At 35.4% G+C, this 14,359-nt stretch overlaps 1 protein-coding gene across 5 annotated transcripts in view; it reads left to right on the forward strand.

The window, feature by feature from the left end:
- Positions 1-14,359, forward strand: part of mop (tyrosine-protein phosphatase non-receptor type protein myopic) — an 80,910-nt gene that overhangs the window by 22,727 nt on the left and 43,824 nt on the right. For all 5 annotated transcript variants that reach the window (XM_081761338.1, XM_081761328.1, XM_081761318.1 and 2 more), the window contains exons 7-11: positions 1,451-1,692; positions 4,976-5,108; positions 7,866-8,000; positions 8,693-8,927; positions 11,040-11,239. In XM_081761338.1, the coding sequence (XP_081617464.1) occupies positions 1,451-1,692; positions 4,976-5,108; positions 7,866-8,000; positions 8,693-8,927; positions 11,040-11,239 (945 nt within the window). The remainder of the gene's footprint in view (positions 1-1,450; positions 1,693-4,975; positions 5,109-7,865; positions 8,001-8,692; positions 8,928-11,039; positions 11,240-14,359) is intronic.

The following is a 14,359-nucleotide window of genomic DNA, read 5'->3' on the forward strand; positions in this document are numbered from 1 at the left end:
ACAATCCATAACTCGCTCGAAGATTGAACAACTATGTCTGTAGTGGATCCTTCTAGAGCAGGTAGGCCTCATTGTGTGTTGTGTGCAATCTTCGACGAAATTAACTCTGAAAGCATACAGTAAATATGTTATTTCAAGAAGTAGCCTTAATGCTTCTACACAACTTGTAACGATTTCATAGGAGAGAAATAATTCATTTCAAATGCATTTTTGTCAAACGACTTATCCTGTAAAATAATCTCAATAACACCTTTCACAACATAGCAGCCATTTTTGAATAATTTTAGGGTGCTGAACACGGGAATGGCAATGAAAAAGCTAGATTAGCGCTAGTTTTTAAGTATATATATATATATATATATATATATATATATATATATATATATATATAAAGAAGAATAGGAAATTTATCTATTTTGCCGATGAGGGAACTACCAATATTTTGCCAATTCTATACTATCTTCGTAACTACGCACTAGCATCATAATATTTTTATGCACAAAGTTCATGCCATTTTATTTGAAGGGAAATGGAAAATATACAAAAATAGGGGGGAAAGGACTTGTTTCTAAACCTATGATGTCTGGCTTTGTAAAGTTTTCCCATTTCCTTTCGAATAAACTGGCATAAATTTTGTGCTTAAAAATCAGAACTAATTTCCCAGTGTACGTGGCTATGACAAATATGTAGAATTTGTAAACAGATTGGGAGTGTCAGCATTAAAATCGCTAAATTGATAGATTCCGTCATAGTTTAGAAACACTTCGATATTTTTCTATATTTTCTTAATTTTTCCCATTTTTCTTTGAATAAAATGGCATAAATTTTGTACCACTTTATTGGAAGAAAACCAGTACAAAGGTCCTATGTATACAGGACTATGAAAATTGCATAGAATTTGTGAATATATTGGAAGTTCCTTCAGGATAATCGAAAATAATAATAATAATAATAATAATTTCCCACTATGCTATTCAACACAGACTTTGTAATGGAAACATAAGCAGCCATTCTTAGATAATTTTACGGTCCTGAACATGAAAATGACAATGAAAAAGCTAGATAGAGTCTTAGTTTGAAGTTTCAGAAAGAAAAGGGTAAAAGTCTGAAAACAATGGGAAATTAATGTATCTTTGCGATTTTCGTGGAGTAGTTTTCAATATATTCACCAATTTTACATCACCGGCGTTTTCTAAGTGAATTCTTTGCAAGTATGGAAAGGGTAACTTGTCATTACAAGAGTCTGAGTGCCGAGCACAACAATGTGATTCAGCACTTTTCTGTTCACTACGTCTAATACAGTTCATTCTTTAAACAGCTTTCTACAGTGGGATGATTTCGATAATGCTGCACAACGTGGTCTGATATCGGCCAGATTAGTAAAAATGGACTGTACATTGATTATAAATGTATAAATAAGAAACCAATTGATGTTTGTATTTCTTTCCAGGCTATAAATGAAGCGTTGACATTTACGATGGATGTTGTTGAGGGCAAGAGGAAGGCTGCGAGGAACGACAACGAATATATTTATCACGAAAAAGTACCGGAGAGAGATACGCTCCCTGAAATCAAGGGAGCGTCACTTGTGAAGGGAATTCCATTCAGTGTAAATGATTCAGAAGTGTCAGGACCTGATATTTTCTCGCGCTTGGTACCGATGGAAGCCCATGAATTGTCATCACTTTACAGGTAAATATGAAGTTCAAAATTTTTGAACTCCTTATATAACAAAAAGGCGATCTTTTATGGAAAAAAATGTTTTGGTATTTATTTACTTTTACACTGATGAAATCAGGCAGGAATTCACCAAAGAATATTATTTTAATTTAGTTTTATTTATTTATTTTTTCGTATATAAGGAAAAGTATTGCTAATTTATTACAAACTACCAAAGGAGAAATTGTGATGTTTGCGTTAATTTTTATTAGTTGTTTTGTAATGTTTACCATGAGCAGAACTTACGGTTTCATGCACACAGATATTTACGTTTGGTAGGATATTTTGTACTGTGAATCAGAATGTTAAGTTATCGATGGATTCGTGGATACCGAAATCTCAGTTTCCCACTAGCAAACAAATAGCACCATTATACGATTACAAATAATAAATATAGAAAGTCGACAATGGCAGCGACAGAGTATCTTCCAGATAGACGGAAGACTGGGCTTAAGTTTCCCGCTAGTGTAGAAATTGAAGTTTCTTTCGTGTAGGTATGAAATCACTTCATTTGTTTCAGTTTAAGTAAATGTTGGAAGGTGAAATAGTGTTAGGATAGTTGATCTTGAATAATGCTCGGTTAATATGATTCTGTAGTATTCTTTTATCAGATTAGTTAATAACTGCTTTTATTTCAGCCGAACATATAACTAGTCTGTTTTATAGCATAAAGATATGAATTGATTCATATTTCGATTGTCAATAACACATCAGAGATCCCTCGTGGCTAAACGGTTAGCGTACACGCCTTTGGCATGGGAGACCCGGGTGCGATTCCCAGTGGGAGCCTATATGGTTCAGATTCCACGTTAAGCTATAGGTTTGTCTCATATAGCCTCTCTGCTGAAAGGGACGCTAAGCTGAAAATCAAATTAAGCGCCATTAATATTATGTAACCCATACAGTTTCAACCCATAGAGTCTAAAATTTTTACTCTAAAATAGTTAAAGATAAAATTCCATGGTGTGAAGTGTTTTTTAGTTTAAGTTTCTACGTTATCACCACGGACGGGGTTGTCCGTTGAAACATTGTAGTGTACATAATAGTGTCGCTTTATTGGGTAAGTTTTTTTGTCAATTGTATTTTATGTGAAATGATTGCTCAATTGCTCAATTTCTCTACAGTTGAACGTAAATTTGTATGTACTTAAACCAATGTGCAATGTTTTTGTTATGCTGGAAACAGTTTCAATATTAACTTGCATCTTCATCAGTCCTGATTAGGTTTAAATTCTATTATTACTAGTTACTTTATATATGCTTCTTTTATGGGTGCGCCCCACTACCTGTATGTTAGTTATCAAAGTTAATAGAATTATATATACACATAATCGTGCCGTAGTTCTGTCCTTTATTCAGATACGTGAAACGAAACCAAATTTTGTAGTACACTAAATCCTTTATTGCAACGTGTACTTTAGTACCAAAGGAACGAAAAAAAAACAAAAAAAAACACTAGTCTATTCAAGATGGCCTCCGTTGGCCTTCACACACATCTTCATCGTTGAGGGCACTCGTCAATGGCTGCACGCATCACGTCGTTGGGTATGGAAGCGGCGGCTTTTACTAAATCGGTCTTAAGCGACTCAATATTGCGGTGAGATTTCTTGCAGATCATCTTCTTCAAGTAGTCCCAAAGGCGGTAGTACAGCGGGTTGAGATCCGGACTTCCAGAAGGCCAATCCTCAGCGGCTATGAAATGGTGAACATTATTGGCCACCCACTGCTGGTTCATCTTCGCCTTATCTGCCTGCACAGAGTCTTGCTGGAATGTCCATTCTGCGCCAGTAAACAGTGTGTGATTCAATGGTTTCACTACCTTCTCCAAAACATCGTTCTGGTAATTTGCAGCCAGGAAGTCAAGATTGAAAATCTCTATGGACGACTTCTTGCACTTGTGCGACGCAAGTCCTTCAGTGGCATCAGCGTAAGAATTAAGTTGTAACTATGTATAACATGCACCATTTCATAAATTTTTGCTATCAACACTAAAATTTTCTATGTTTAAACAACATCATGCCATAAACATTTCCGATAATTAGTATTCCAAAAATTCTATATCTAGTAGAATGAAGTGTTATAGTAATTTCTTTTGGCGAAAGTCCTATAGGTGAAAAACAGACTTTTTAAACTATTCGAGACTTCTGTGTTTTTCATTAAAATTATTAATTATGTGATCTCATTGTTTGGCTAAGCTACTTCCTATCCAAATTTAATGGATTCGTGGCTCTTTTGTATATATGATTTAAACCTTTCTTTCTATTAATAAAGAGGCTATATGTAAAAGTTTTACGTTCTTGATTGAATGTTGCGAGACGTGCAGATGTTTGGAAATCCCAGGACCACTGGTTCTCCTCCTTTGGTTGTGATTTATTCCTTGATTCTGATCCCGATATTCCTATATATGTATCGCCACATTCACAAATCTATTTGGTACCAGTATAATATAAACATAGCGCATTGGTAAGTGCAAATTTATATTTGGTTATTTCGCCCTTTATGAAATTATTAGGTGCGTGATATATTGAAGAAACTTTGTTTTATGATACCGTAGATTTAAATTTCGTACAGGTAAACTTTACTTAGGTCAGAATAATACCCACTAATCTAGTGGCTAGCGTGCGTGCCTTGGGTTCATGTTTCCCGGTTTGATTCCCAGTGGGAGAGCATGAACGCATTACATGGTTTGGATTCCATTTTAAACCGCATGTCCATGTCTCATATAGCTTTTGTGCTGAAAAGACACTAAGCTTCAACTAACAAATAATAATAATGTAAGCTTCCGCACTTCTCAGATGAACTAACGAGACACAAATAGTTAATATTATGTGATATTGGATCAATAAGGAAAAATTGGTAGATTGACTTTAATAATAAAATGATAATTTGGATTACACTTTTTGAGCCCATTCTATATAACTGGAAAAGAACTTAAAGTTTGTAAGATACATTTACTTGTATTAACTGTTTTAATGCAAGGCTGAAACATACAAATAAATAAAAAATGTAAATGCAAGGAATGTTGCTTTTGTTCGAATCCATCGTCCGAATTCACCAGGGAAGATGGGAAAGTTAAACGTGGCATCTGAATCATATATACTCCACCAGTACTTGAACCTCGGTCTCCCGCACTTGCGAACAACGTTGGAGATGAGGAAGCTCATGAGTTCCTTATTAGAGTTTAGTAAGTTGTTAATCCATTATATTATTTCCGTTTGCATTTATTATGATTATTAATTAAATCTAATTCTCTTCAGCGAAGAAAAGGCAAAGTTGCTAAGGAAAATCATGAGTAGAATCGAAGAGAAGGATCAGGAATTGGCTACTTTTATGACTTCTTTACAATTGGATCAATTGAACTTGTTTTCCGAACCAGAACAATTGCCACAGGTAAGTTTTTCAAAGCTATTTGTATGATATAAAGGAAATAACAGCACTATAATGTGGTAAATTAATAGAGCATGAAACACAGGAATAGAGAACTTCCAATTAAGTCTGGATATAGGCCAATTAAATAGAAGAATAGGATAATTCGGTGGATTTTTGTAGGAGTAGGTCGACAAGTAGTAAGAAGATTTAGGAACTAACATAATTATATGACTGTGTAACAAAATCTTTCGCTTCAACATGTTTACAGGGCTTATGAGTACACATTTTAGTAACTTAAAGAAAATGTTTCAGGCAAGTTTTCATTGTCAATTTCAAGCTTTTAACTATTCTTACATCTTGCTTTGTTGCAAGAAAGAACTTCATAATGGCTTGAAATATAAATGTACGGAGCAGTAAGTACAGTAGATTTGTATTATTTGCCAATTGTCCATGCAGTTTTGAGTATCTTGAGAGATTTACAGGTTCAGACGCACTCAATATTGTCATATTTGTGAGATAGCAGATCACGCACTGCAAAATAGAATATTCCATAGGGTTAGTCACAAACAATCCTGTAGCTAATGCAAATGATACCAGTGCAAGGCTTGCTTACTTCAGAATTGCTTCTTAGCAGAAAACAACGTTGTTGGAACTTGCAATGCTTGTATACAAAACAAAGACAAATTCGTTTATGCATTTGATTTATTATTATTATTATAACATAAATTTCATTCCCCCTGGCATTCATCTCCTTGTACTTCCATAGAACAGCGTGGTTATAACGCTTGTTCCTTTGATGCAAACTCTGCATTGTGAGCCAATTGGAAAAAATTAAAAGGTAACGAACTCCAGCCTAGAAAGCCGGAAATAGCTGTGATGTGCTGACTAAACTCACTAGTGAACCATAAATCGTTGAGCTGGTTATTGCACTTCGTAGTCTGTAATGTCATGGAGTTCGGTTTGTGACTGTTATTAGAATAAAACAAAGACACTTTTTTTGTGTGTGTGTTATAAAAGCCCGTACAACATTCCTGTCTTATAAGGTTGCTCCTTGTATCCTTCTGACACCTAATCAACTTAATCAAAATACTCAATATCGTATCTCGGAAAATTAATTCAATAGTAAAGGTGTAAGAAGTATTAATACCATAACTGAATTGTCATAGGCAGGCATCAACCATTGGTGAATAGATATTCTTGTATTATAAAATAGAGAGAGGAAACAGCTGATGTTTTAATGCTTTTTGGTGTGAAATTTGTTAATTTAAGTTAAATTATAGTACTCTTTTCTCTTCTCTTTTACAGTTTCTTTAAGGAAAATCGTATTAAACAAATCTACATTATTAGCAATATTAATTGTTCAAAATGTACAAGCGCATGATAACCTTATTGTTATTATTGATGAGAAGCTTACTTTCAGTGAACATATTGCTGTTGCGGAAAGATTTGTGCGAACGTTAGGAATATTATATATAGATTTACGAAAATTTAAAATTTGACAGAATTAGGTACTTACTACAAGGCCTTAATTTCTTCTGTAATGGAATACTGTTTACGTATTTGCTCTGTCGCCTGTCTTACACATGTTTCCAAACTAGATACAGTTTCCTTTTTTTTTTTTTTTTTTTTTTTTTCGTTCCTTCGCCTAGAGAGTCCCTGAATTGTGTAGTCAAGTAAGGAAAGTATCATAAAAACACTCAATATAGCATCTTTCAGTACTTGTTGCTAGAGCTGCTATTTTGTTTCCTCAGAAAGTAATAAATTGAAAATTAAAGTCTCACTACTCCCCACATTTAATTTCCTGGTACCCATTCGCACCGTACGCAAAACCCATCAGTTCTATCTTCTGAAACTTAAATTCGCAGTAAACGAAAGGTTCCATATATATAGGCTTCTTGCTGAACTCAACAGACTTCCAACTACCATAGATATCTTTATCCCTAAAAGAATAATCCGATCCGCATTTTGCAAGATTTGTAAATATTGTCATGTATATTTCTGCTGATATTCTGTTACATTATTATTAGTATTAGTATTTATTGCATTTTGCAGTTATTCCACGTTTCAGTGTAAAATGGCCAACGTACTTTTCTCTGGAACTGCGAGCGGTCCCTGGTTCTATTCCCGGTAGGGACACGGTCGAAAAAATGTAAAAGCTTCTTCAGGCCAGCCATCCTGAGTGGTGATTTCCTGGGTTTTCCTCATTCACACCAGGCAAATGCTGGGATGGTACCGGTACCTCATATAATGGTTCCAGGCCGTTTCCTTCCTTCCCCATTTCGTTCTTGCCCTCCAATTCCTGAGCAGTGTGAATGTTGAGGGACATCATTCCTCATACGTGACGGGGTAACAAGGCCATAGATGCCGAAAGCCCAGAAATCTAATCCTAATCTTTTTTCTCGAACTATACAAATAAATAAATAAATAAATAATAAAAAAAAGAACACATCCAAGAACAAGAGAGATTTTGATCTGAGTAGTTGAGCACCAGCCTCAAGAGTGAAAATATGTGGGTGGTCGGAGAACGGTAATAGTTGGCACACAATATGGTAAACCGGAAACCTATGTTTGATTTACGGTACAATCACACATTTTTAAAAACTCGGAATTCCAGAGATGTTCTCTATTGAATTTATATCGTCTTGAAAATACACATTTTCAGTCAGTTGCGTTCTTAGTGTTATTCTGTATTTGGAGTCAATAATTTCTTTAAATATAATAAAGATATTAACTATCTGGCAATGTATCTTGCATCAAAAGTGACTTTTTACTCCGTAGGAACTGGTGGACCGCTGTGCAGCTATGAATGCGAAACCAGATGCAATCCAGAGCTTGGTAGATGCAATGGGTAAATTAGCAGAAACTTACCATGATGTGGAAGGCATGTTGAAGGATGTCAATGATTTACTTCAGGTACGATGTCATTAGGAAGTCCAGATAATCATCAAGAATTTATTGTAATTGATGCATTTAATATTTATTTAATAATTGTATTTCCTGTGAATCATACTCATCAGTAACGTTTCTTCTTTAAAACTGAACGATTTTTAGGCGCTAAGAACTGAAAAGCAGTTATAACATTTTCTACGCTAAAAACAGCAGAAATAGTGCATTTGTTTCAGTTCATTTTGTGAGCTGAAACATTAAAATATATTCTGACTTGTAACAGCAAGATAAATTTTCATGAACAGCAATGTGTATTTCCAAATTATAAATAGTACATGCTTATTGCCTCCGAATGTGTCATCCTCTGAGACAATATATATGTAATGTTTTTAACATCGTGAAACGATTGAAATATTGGTTAAAGAAAACTGATAACTTTCTGTGAATTTTCACTTACTTTGCGCGTTTTTAATATGATTACGGAATAGCTAATAAATTCGTGAAAAATAAGATCACACGGAGGTACTGCGAGAAAACCACAAACATTGATTACGTACGATGTATCAGTAGTCCTCATATCTTGGAATCCAACCTTCTACTTTGCCCTTGCACTTGCACTTGCATTTGCAAAGTCATTTTGCTTGAGGCTGAATATTAGATCTACTTAATGGTAAACAGATATGGAAATATCTTTGCTAATGCTCTTTTAACTGTTCTAGGAGGAGGATAAGAAGGAGAAAGAATATCAGTCGCTGATCGGCAAACGGAAACAGTCGAATATAATCACAGAACTTCTGAGGGAAGTCAACAAGTACCAGGAAGCACATAATAAAGCTTCTGAGTCCAACACTGCGCTTCATAACGCAATGACACTACATGTTAATAATATGCGAATTCTATCAAACCCTCTATCGGAACTACAGAAGCAGATACCTTCTATTAGTGTTATTGATTGTAAGTATTTCGTTTTTCTTCTTTCTTTTAATTTTATGTGAATATGGAGCCATTAGAAAACTGTATATGAATAAACTAAGAGAAAATGATTCGCTTTCACAATGTTAAATGGATTTTATTAATAGATTGAAAAAGTAACCCATTCGATTGTCAAATGCACCTACTATTCATTCCACCTAACATGAAAGGCGATCAAAATAAACTTTCTCCCTCACCACGCTCTCGCTCGTGGTATGATAAACGAAAAAATTGGTATTCCTCTTAATCACCATCAATCCCCACATACGGGAGTTTAGAATTTATCTAAAACATATATAAAGAATTAATTATGACTTTTACAATGAGCATCATCAGTTGATTGTTCGATAATTAACTGAACACCTGAGGACAGTGGCCGCTCAATCGGCTCATGGACTGAGTACTTCCACAATTTATGGAAATAATAAACAATACCAATTGCACAAAATAACGTATCATTCTTATGCTGCTTATTGTCTCAAAGACTAGGAAATGGAAAGACTGTTTGAGAAAATTGTATTTTAAATGTGCAAATTACGTAATTTTCTTGTTCAGAGACAGAACTATTTCTTTGACTAAGTCATTCATTATTCTTAGAATTTGTAAAGTGTTATCAGGGATACTGCTTAATTCTAGCATTGGAACTATGCATAACTTAAATAAAGGCAAAATTAACCACCAAAACAAACATTTACTGTTCCTACACTGTTTTGCCAGTATATGTCATTGCCTTCATCAGATAACGTGTCTGATAAAGGCGATGATACAACTATATTGCCAAAACAATAACACATATTAGGAAAAAGTGTTTGCTTTCATCAGATTATATTTTTATTTATGTTATATGGAAATGTCTAGCGTAGAAAAGCAAAGAATACGTTAGGTATAGAGTATTGCTATTCATTATACGATGTGTTTTGTATTTTGAGAACTGTTTCTCTTTAAAGATCTGATACGTAATGTTAGTTGTTTACACGGAGATTGAGTGACCATGACTTACGAATTGTCCTCACTTATCAAATACCATTAAGTTGCTGTGAATGAAATGTCCGCTCCCAGATGTATTATTTTCCAAAAGCTAAAAAATGAAAATTATGGTACCTGGTTTATTAAAATAGTCACCGTCTGCAACCGTACAATTTTGTCATTACCTACCTACCTACCATTTGAGTCCATGGCGAAAGAAGTATGGAGTCTGCGATGCGAAGATGTCCTCAACCGAATGTTGCACTGCTTAATCATTAGAAAAGGTCTTCCATCCCAATGAGTAGTAGAGATCCAAATGTGGTAGTAGGTAATGGAGGATGAACGATTACAAATATCGGATAAAAAATAGCTGAGATCTGTTAAAAACAAGTCTGCAGTAAATCACAAGCAGCAAGTTTTTTGTACTGCTTGATTTGTAAACTCATCCTTCTTCTTCGAGACGAGTGAGTTTCCATGACGTCATTCATGAGACGTGCTTCACACGTTTCTTCGTCTCTCATGGTTTCATGGAAGTAACTGTTAGCTCATTCGCTGTAGAATAACTTTGGTGTCAGTTGACTTTTCTTCTCCTTCAGAAGTTATAACTTGAAAATTTACCTTTGTTAAAATAAATTCGTAAAGAAGAAAATCAGTTCGACATAAAGCTATAAATTACATTGCTGTTAATTTTCGTAATTTGCAGAGCTATAATTTTGATTGATGGTTGTGCTTTCTACTTACGAAAACTGGAAAATAAGAAAATAGTTCGGATCCTACAATGATCGTCTGAAGACGTTCCATTGTAACGTATTTCGCTATCACTATTTATTCCGGATTTTCTTTTTTTTTTTTCTTTTCTTTTTTTTTTTTTTTTAAATATAAATATACCTTAAGAATTGCCTGTCCGGTAAGCATTTTGATAGCGATGAACAATCGCAGACAGCTGACATTTTTTTTCCAACACACACACACACACACACGTACTTCGAAACGATTCGTAGATTTTGTACTGGTAAAGTCATCATATATATATATATATATATATATACAAACTTGCGAAATTAATTAAATAACTGGTGAACCCTTTTAAAACTAAACTCCTGTTAACAGTTACTTTTTTATTTGTAGCACCCAGTGATGAATCGGCAGTGAAAGAAATGCGTCGAATTTTGGATAAAGTGAACGAAATGCAACGACAGAGAGAAATGCTTGCATCTCAGCTGAGAGAATCAACGTGCCAGGATGATATTACCACTCAGCTTGTGACACTGCAAGGAGAGAATCGGGATAAACTGTTTATGCAAGAGCTGCAGAAGCATGATAAATACGTAAGTAAGCTGAACATTATACTTGTGTGACTCTAGAATTCCGAAAAGTAAGCCAATAAATCTACTACTAAGAATTAAGAGGGCGAAAGGTTGACTTCAACAAATTGAATTACATTGGCAGTGCTCCTATCAGTAGGCTAGTATTGTTGGCAGCATTGTGTCCCAACATCAGCCATTCGCTGAAATCAAAAATGTAAATCAGATTGATAATCAAGATTTATCTCGTAGAAATGTTCTTGTTTGAGGTAGGAAAGCAATATTTCATGATTGTCTTATTTGAAAGTAAATATATTTGCTGCAAATATTCGTTTATCCAAAGTCTGAAGTTGATTTGAAACAAAACTTGTTAGTAATAGCGTTGTTAACTACTGTGTTTAGTCTATCTACTACTTTACAGTGCTCATTCAAGAAATACTATGTTTTTTTGTCTTGAGTTGAATATGTATACGAGGCCTGACAATTAACTTCGTTATGACAGCAGAACAATAGAAAGAAAGCAGAGATTTTATTAAACGCTTGCAGGGACATAGGTTTAGAAGTAAATGCAGAGAAAACTAAATACATGGAAGTGCGTCGGGACTGTAATACGGCAAATTATGGATGTGTTAAAATATTAAATAATACTTTTGATAAAGTGGATACTTTCAAATATCTAGGATCAATATTAACAGACGAAAATCATATTCACGAAGAAATTAAATGTCGACTAAAAGCAGGGAATTCGTGCTATTATTCAGTTCAAAATCTCTTGTCGCGAATTCTGTCGAGGAGATTGAAGCTTAAAATATATAAAATGATAATCATGCGTGTTGTTCTATATGGTTGCGAAACATGGTCGCTTACTCTGAGGGAAGAACATAGACTGAAAGTATTTGAGAACAAAATCCTGAGACGAATATTCGAATCCAAGAGGAACGGGAATGGGGAATGGCAGAAACTTCATAACGAGGAACTACATAATTTATACGGTTTACCAAACATTGTTTGGGTCATCAAGTCTAGGAAGCTTAGGTGGGCAGGTCATGTAGCTAGGATGGAAGAAAGTAGAAACGCTTTCAAAGTCTTGACTGGAAGACCAATCGGAAAACGACCATTAGGAAGACCTAGGCGCAGATGGGAGGACAATATTAAAATGGATCTCGCAGAGATAGGAGTACAAAGTAGAAACTGGATTCAGTTGGCTGAGGATAGAAGTCAGTGGAGAGCTTTTGTGAACGCGGCAGTGAACCTCCGGGTTCCATAAGCCATAGAGTTAGTTAGTTATTTAGTTAACTCCTTCTAGAAGGTATACTGCGTATCTACGTTAATGCTGAATACCACTGTGATCACCTTCAAAGTGTTCCCTTTCGGAATCTACATAGCGATACTAGCGTCTGCTCCACCCTTTGAAGCAATTTTGAAACTCAGCTGCTTCAGTGGCCTTCAGAGCTGTCGTATTAGCCTTAATATCCTCAATGTCATCAAAATATTTTCCTTTTAAAACTTCTTTAATCGAGTAAAGAAATAACTTGTTGAGGGAAAAGGTCAGATGAGTATGGAGGCTGTCTCAGTCATTTGCTCTCGCTTGTGGTGCAAGCAGTCCCGGGTTCAATTCCCAGTGGGAACATTCGGTCGAAAAGTTGTATCACCTTATTCAACCTAGCTATTCTGAATGAGGTTTTCCTGGGTTTTCCTCATTCATACTAGGGAAATGCCAGCATGGTACCTAACGTACAGGTCTCAAGCCGCCGCCTTTCCTTTCCTGGATTGTGTTCTCGTCGAGAAACATTATACCTCATACGTGACTGGCTTAAGGCTATAGATGCCCAGAAATATGTAAAAATAAATAAGTAAAATAAATCAAACGTACTTTCTTTCTGGCCAGAAATGCCCATATGTGCGCAGATGCATTGTCGTGTTGCAAGGGCCATGATTCGTTAGCGAAAAGTTCCTGCAGTTTGCGTCTCACTTTTTCACACAACCTTGGCAGTACTCCCGAGTACTCTCAAATACTACTGTTTGTCCAGGGGATACAAATGCATACAGAAAATTTCTAACTTTTTTTTTTTTTATTTATTTATTTATTTCGCTTCTAGGGAATCAGATGACGTCCATTAGGCACTTTGTCGCAGGTTCATATTGATGTATTTCGCTTTCGTCAATTGTGGTGATCCGGCTCCATACATCGGCTTACTCAGGTCTTTTTGATGGGGATACGCGTACCCTTATACTTTGGCACATTCGAATTGTGGACTTTGCAGATTCAGAGGAAAGTATCAATGTCAAAATCAAGGCCAAATACAATTACAATTCAAGAACTGATACATGGAAGTTGTTAAGGTGTGATCTGTAGCATTAACTCAATTATCGGGTCTGGTAACGCTGTGCTTCGTAGATTTATTTATTTATTTATTTATTTTTAGCGCTGTATTTTAACCGTTCTGTAGATAGTTATACGCTGTTGTATATTTTGTCTACAAGCGCAGAGGTTAAGTTTGGTTAGTTTTAACTGACCGTACTCCTGAGCTGGGTTTTAGAAAACAAAAAGTACTAGTCGTACGTCTCTAGCAATTCTGGCTAGAGTTCAATTCTTTTGCTTTTTTCTATTGGGGCTTTTGTTCACAATTTTTGCATACATCTTGCGCTGTCAGTGTTTTCAGTTAAAAGTTTCCGCTTTTTCTAAAAATCAGTGCACACTTGTTCTTCTATGGCTCTCACGGTCAGTCGCCGATTTTCACTAGTTTGACGAATTTTGGCAATTTTGTCCTCCGTTACTGTTTACCTAGTACTCACCCTTCATCAATAATTTGTTCCCTCCATTTAGCAAACCATTTATTCCATTTGTACACCAATACCTTTGTCTAGGTATTCTCACTGTACACCTGCACTGACATTTCATGTATTTTACTCCTACTCTTGCCCATTTTCACACAAAAAAGTCTATTTCTTACTCCAATTCTAACAATCTTTTCACAACAGCATACACGCAAGCATAAACAAAAATAAACTCCACCCAGAACCAATTTGCCACGCGTGAATGCGAACCGTATGGGTGCCACAAGGTGACGAGTTCGCGAAATTGTCAGACCTCGTATGATGGTCTCTTAAATATCTATGAGTTTCTGGTAGTTTTCGTTTTTT

The sequence above is a fragment of the Thermobia domestica genome, chromosome 1 (genome assembly GCF_964235325.1).
Source record: "Thermobia domestica chromosome 1, izTheDome1.hap1.1, whole genome shotgun sequence".
NCBI classification, from domain to species: Eukaryota; Metazoa; Arthropoda; class Insecta; order Zygentoma; family Lepismatidae; genus Thermobia; species Thermobia domestica.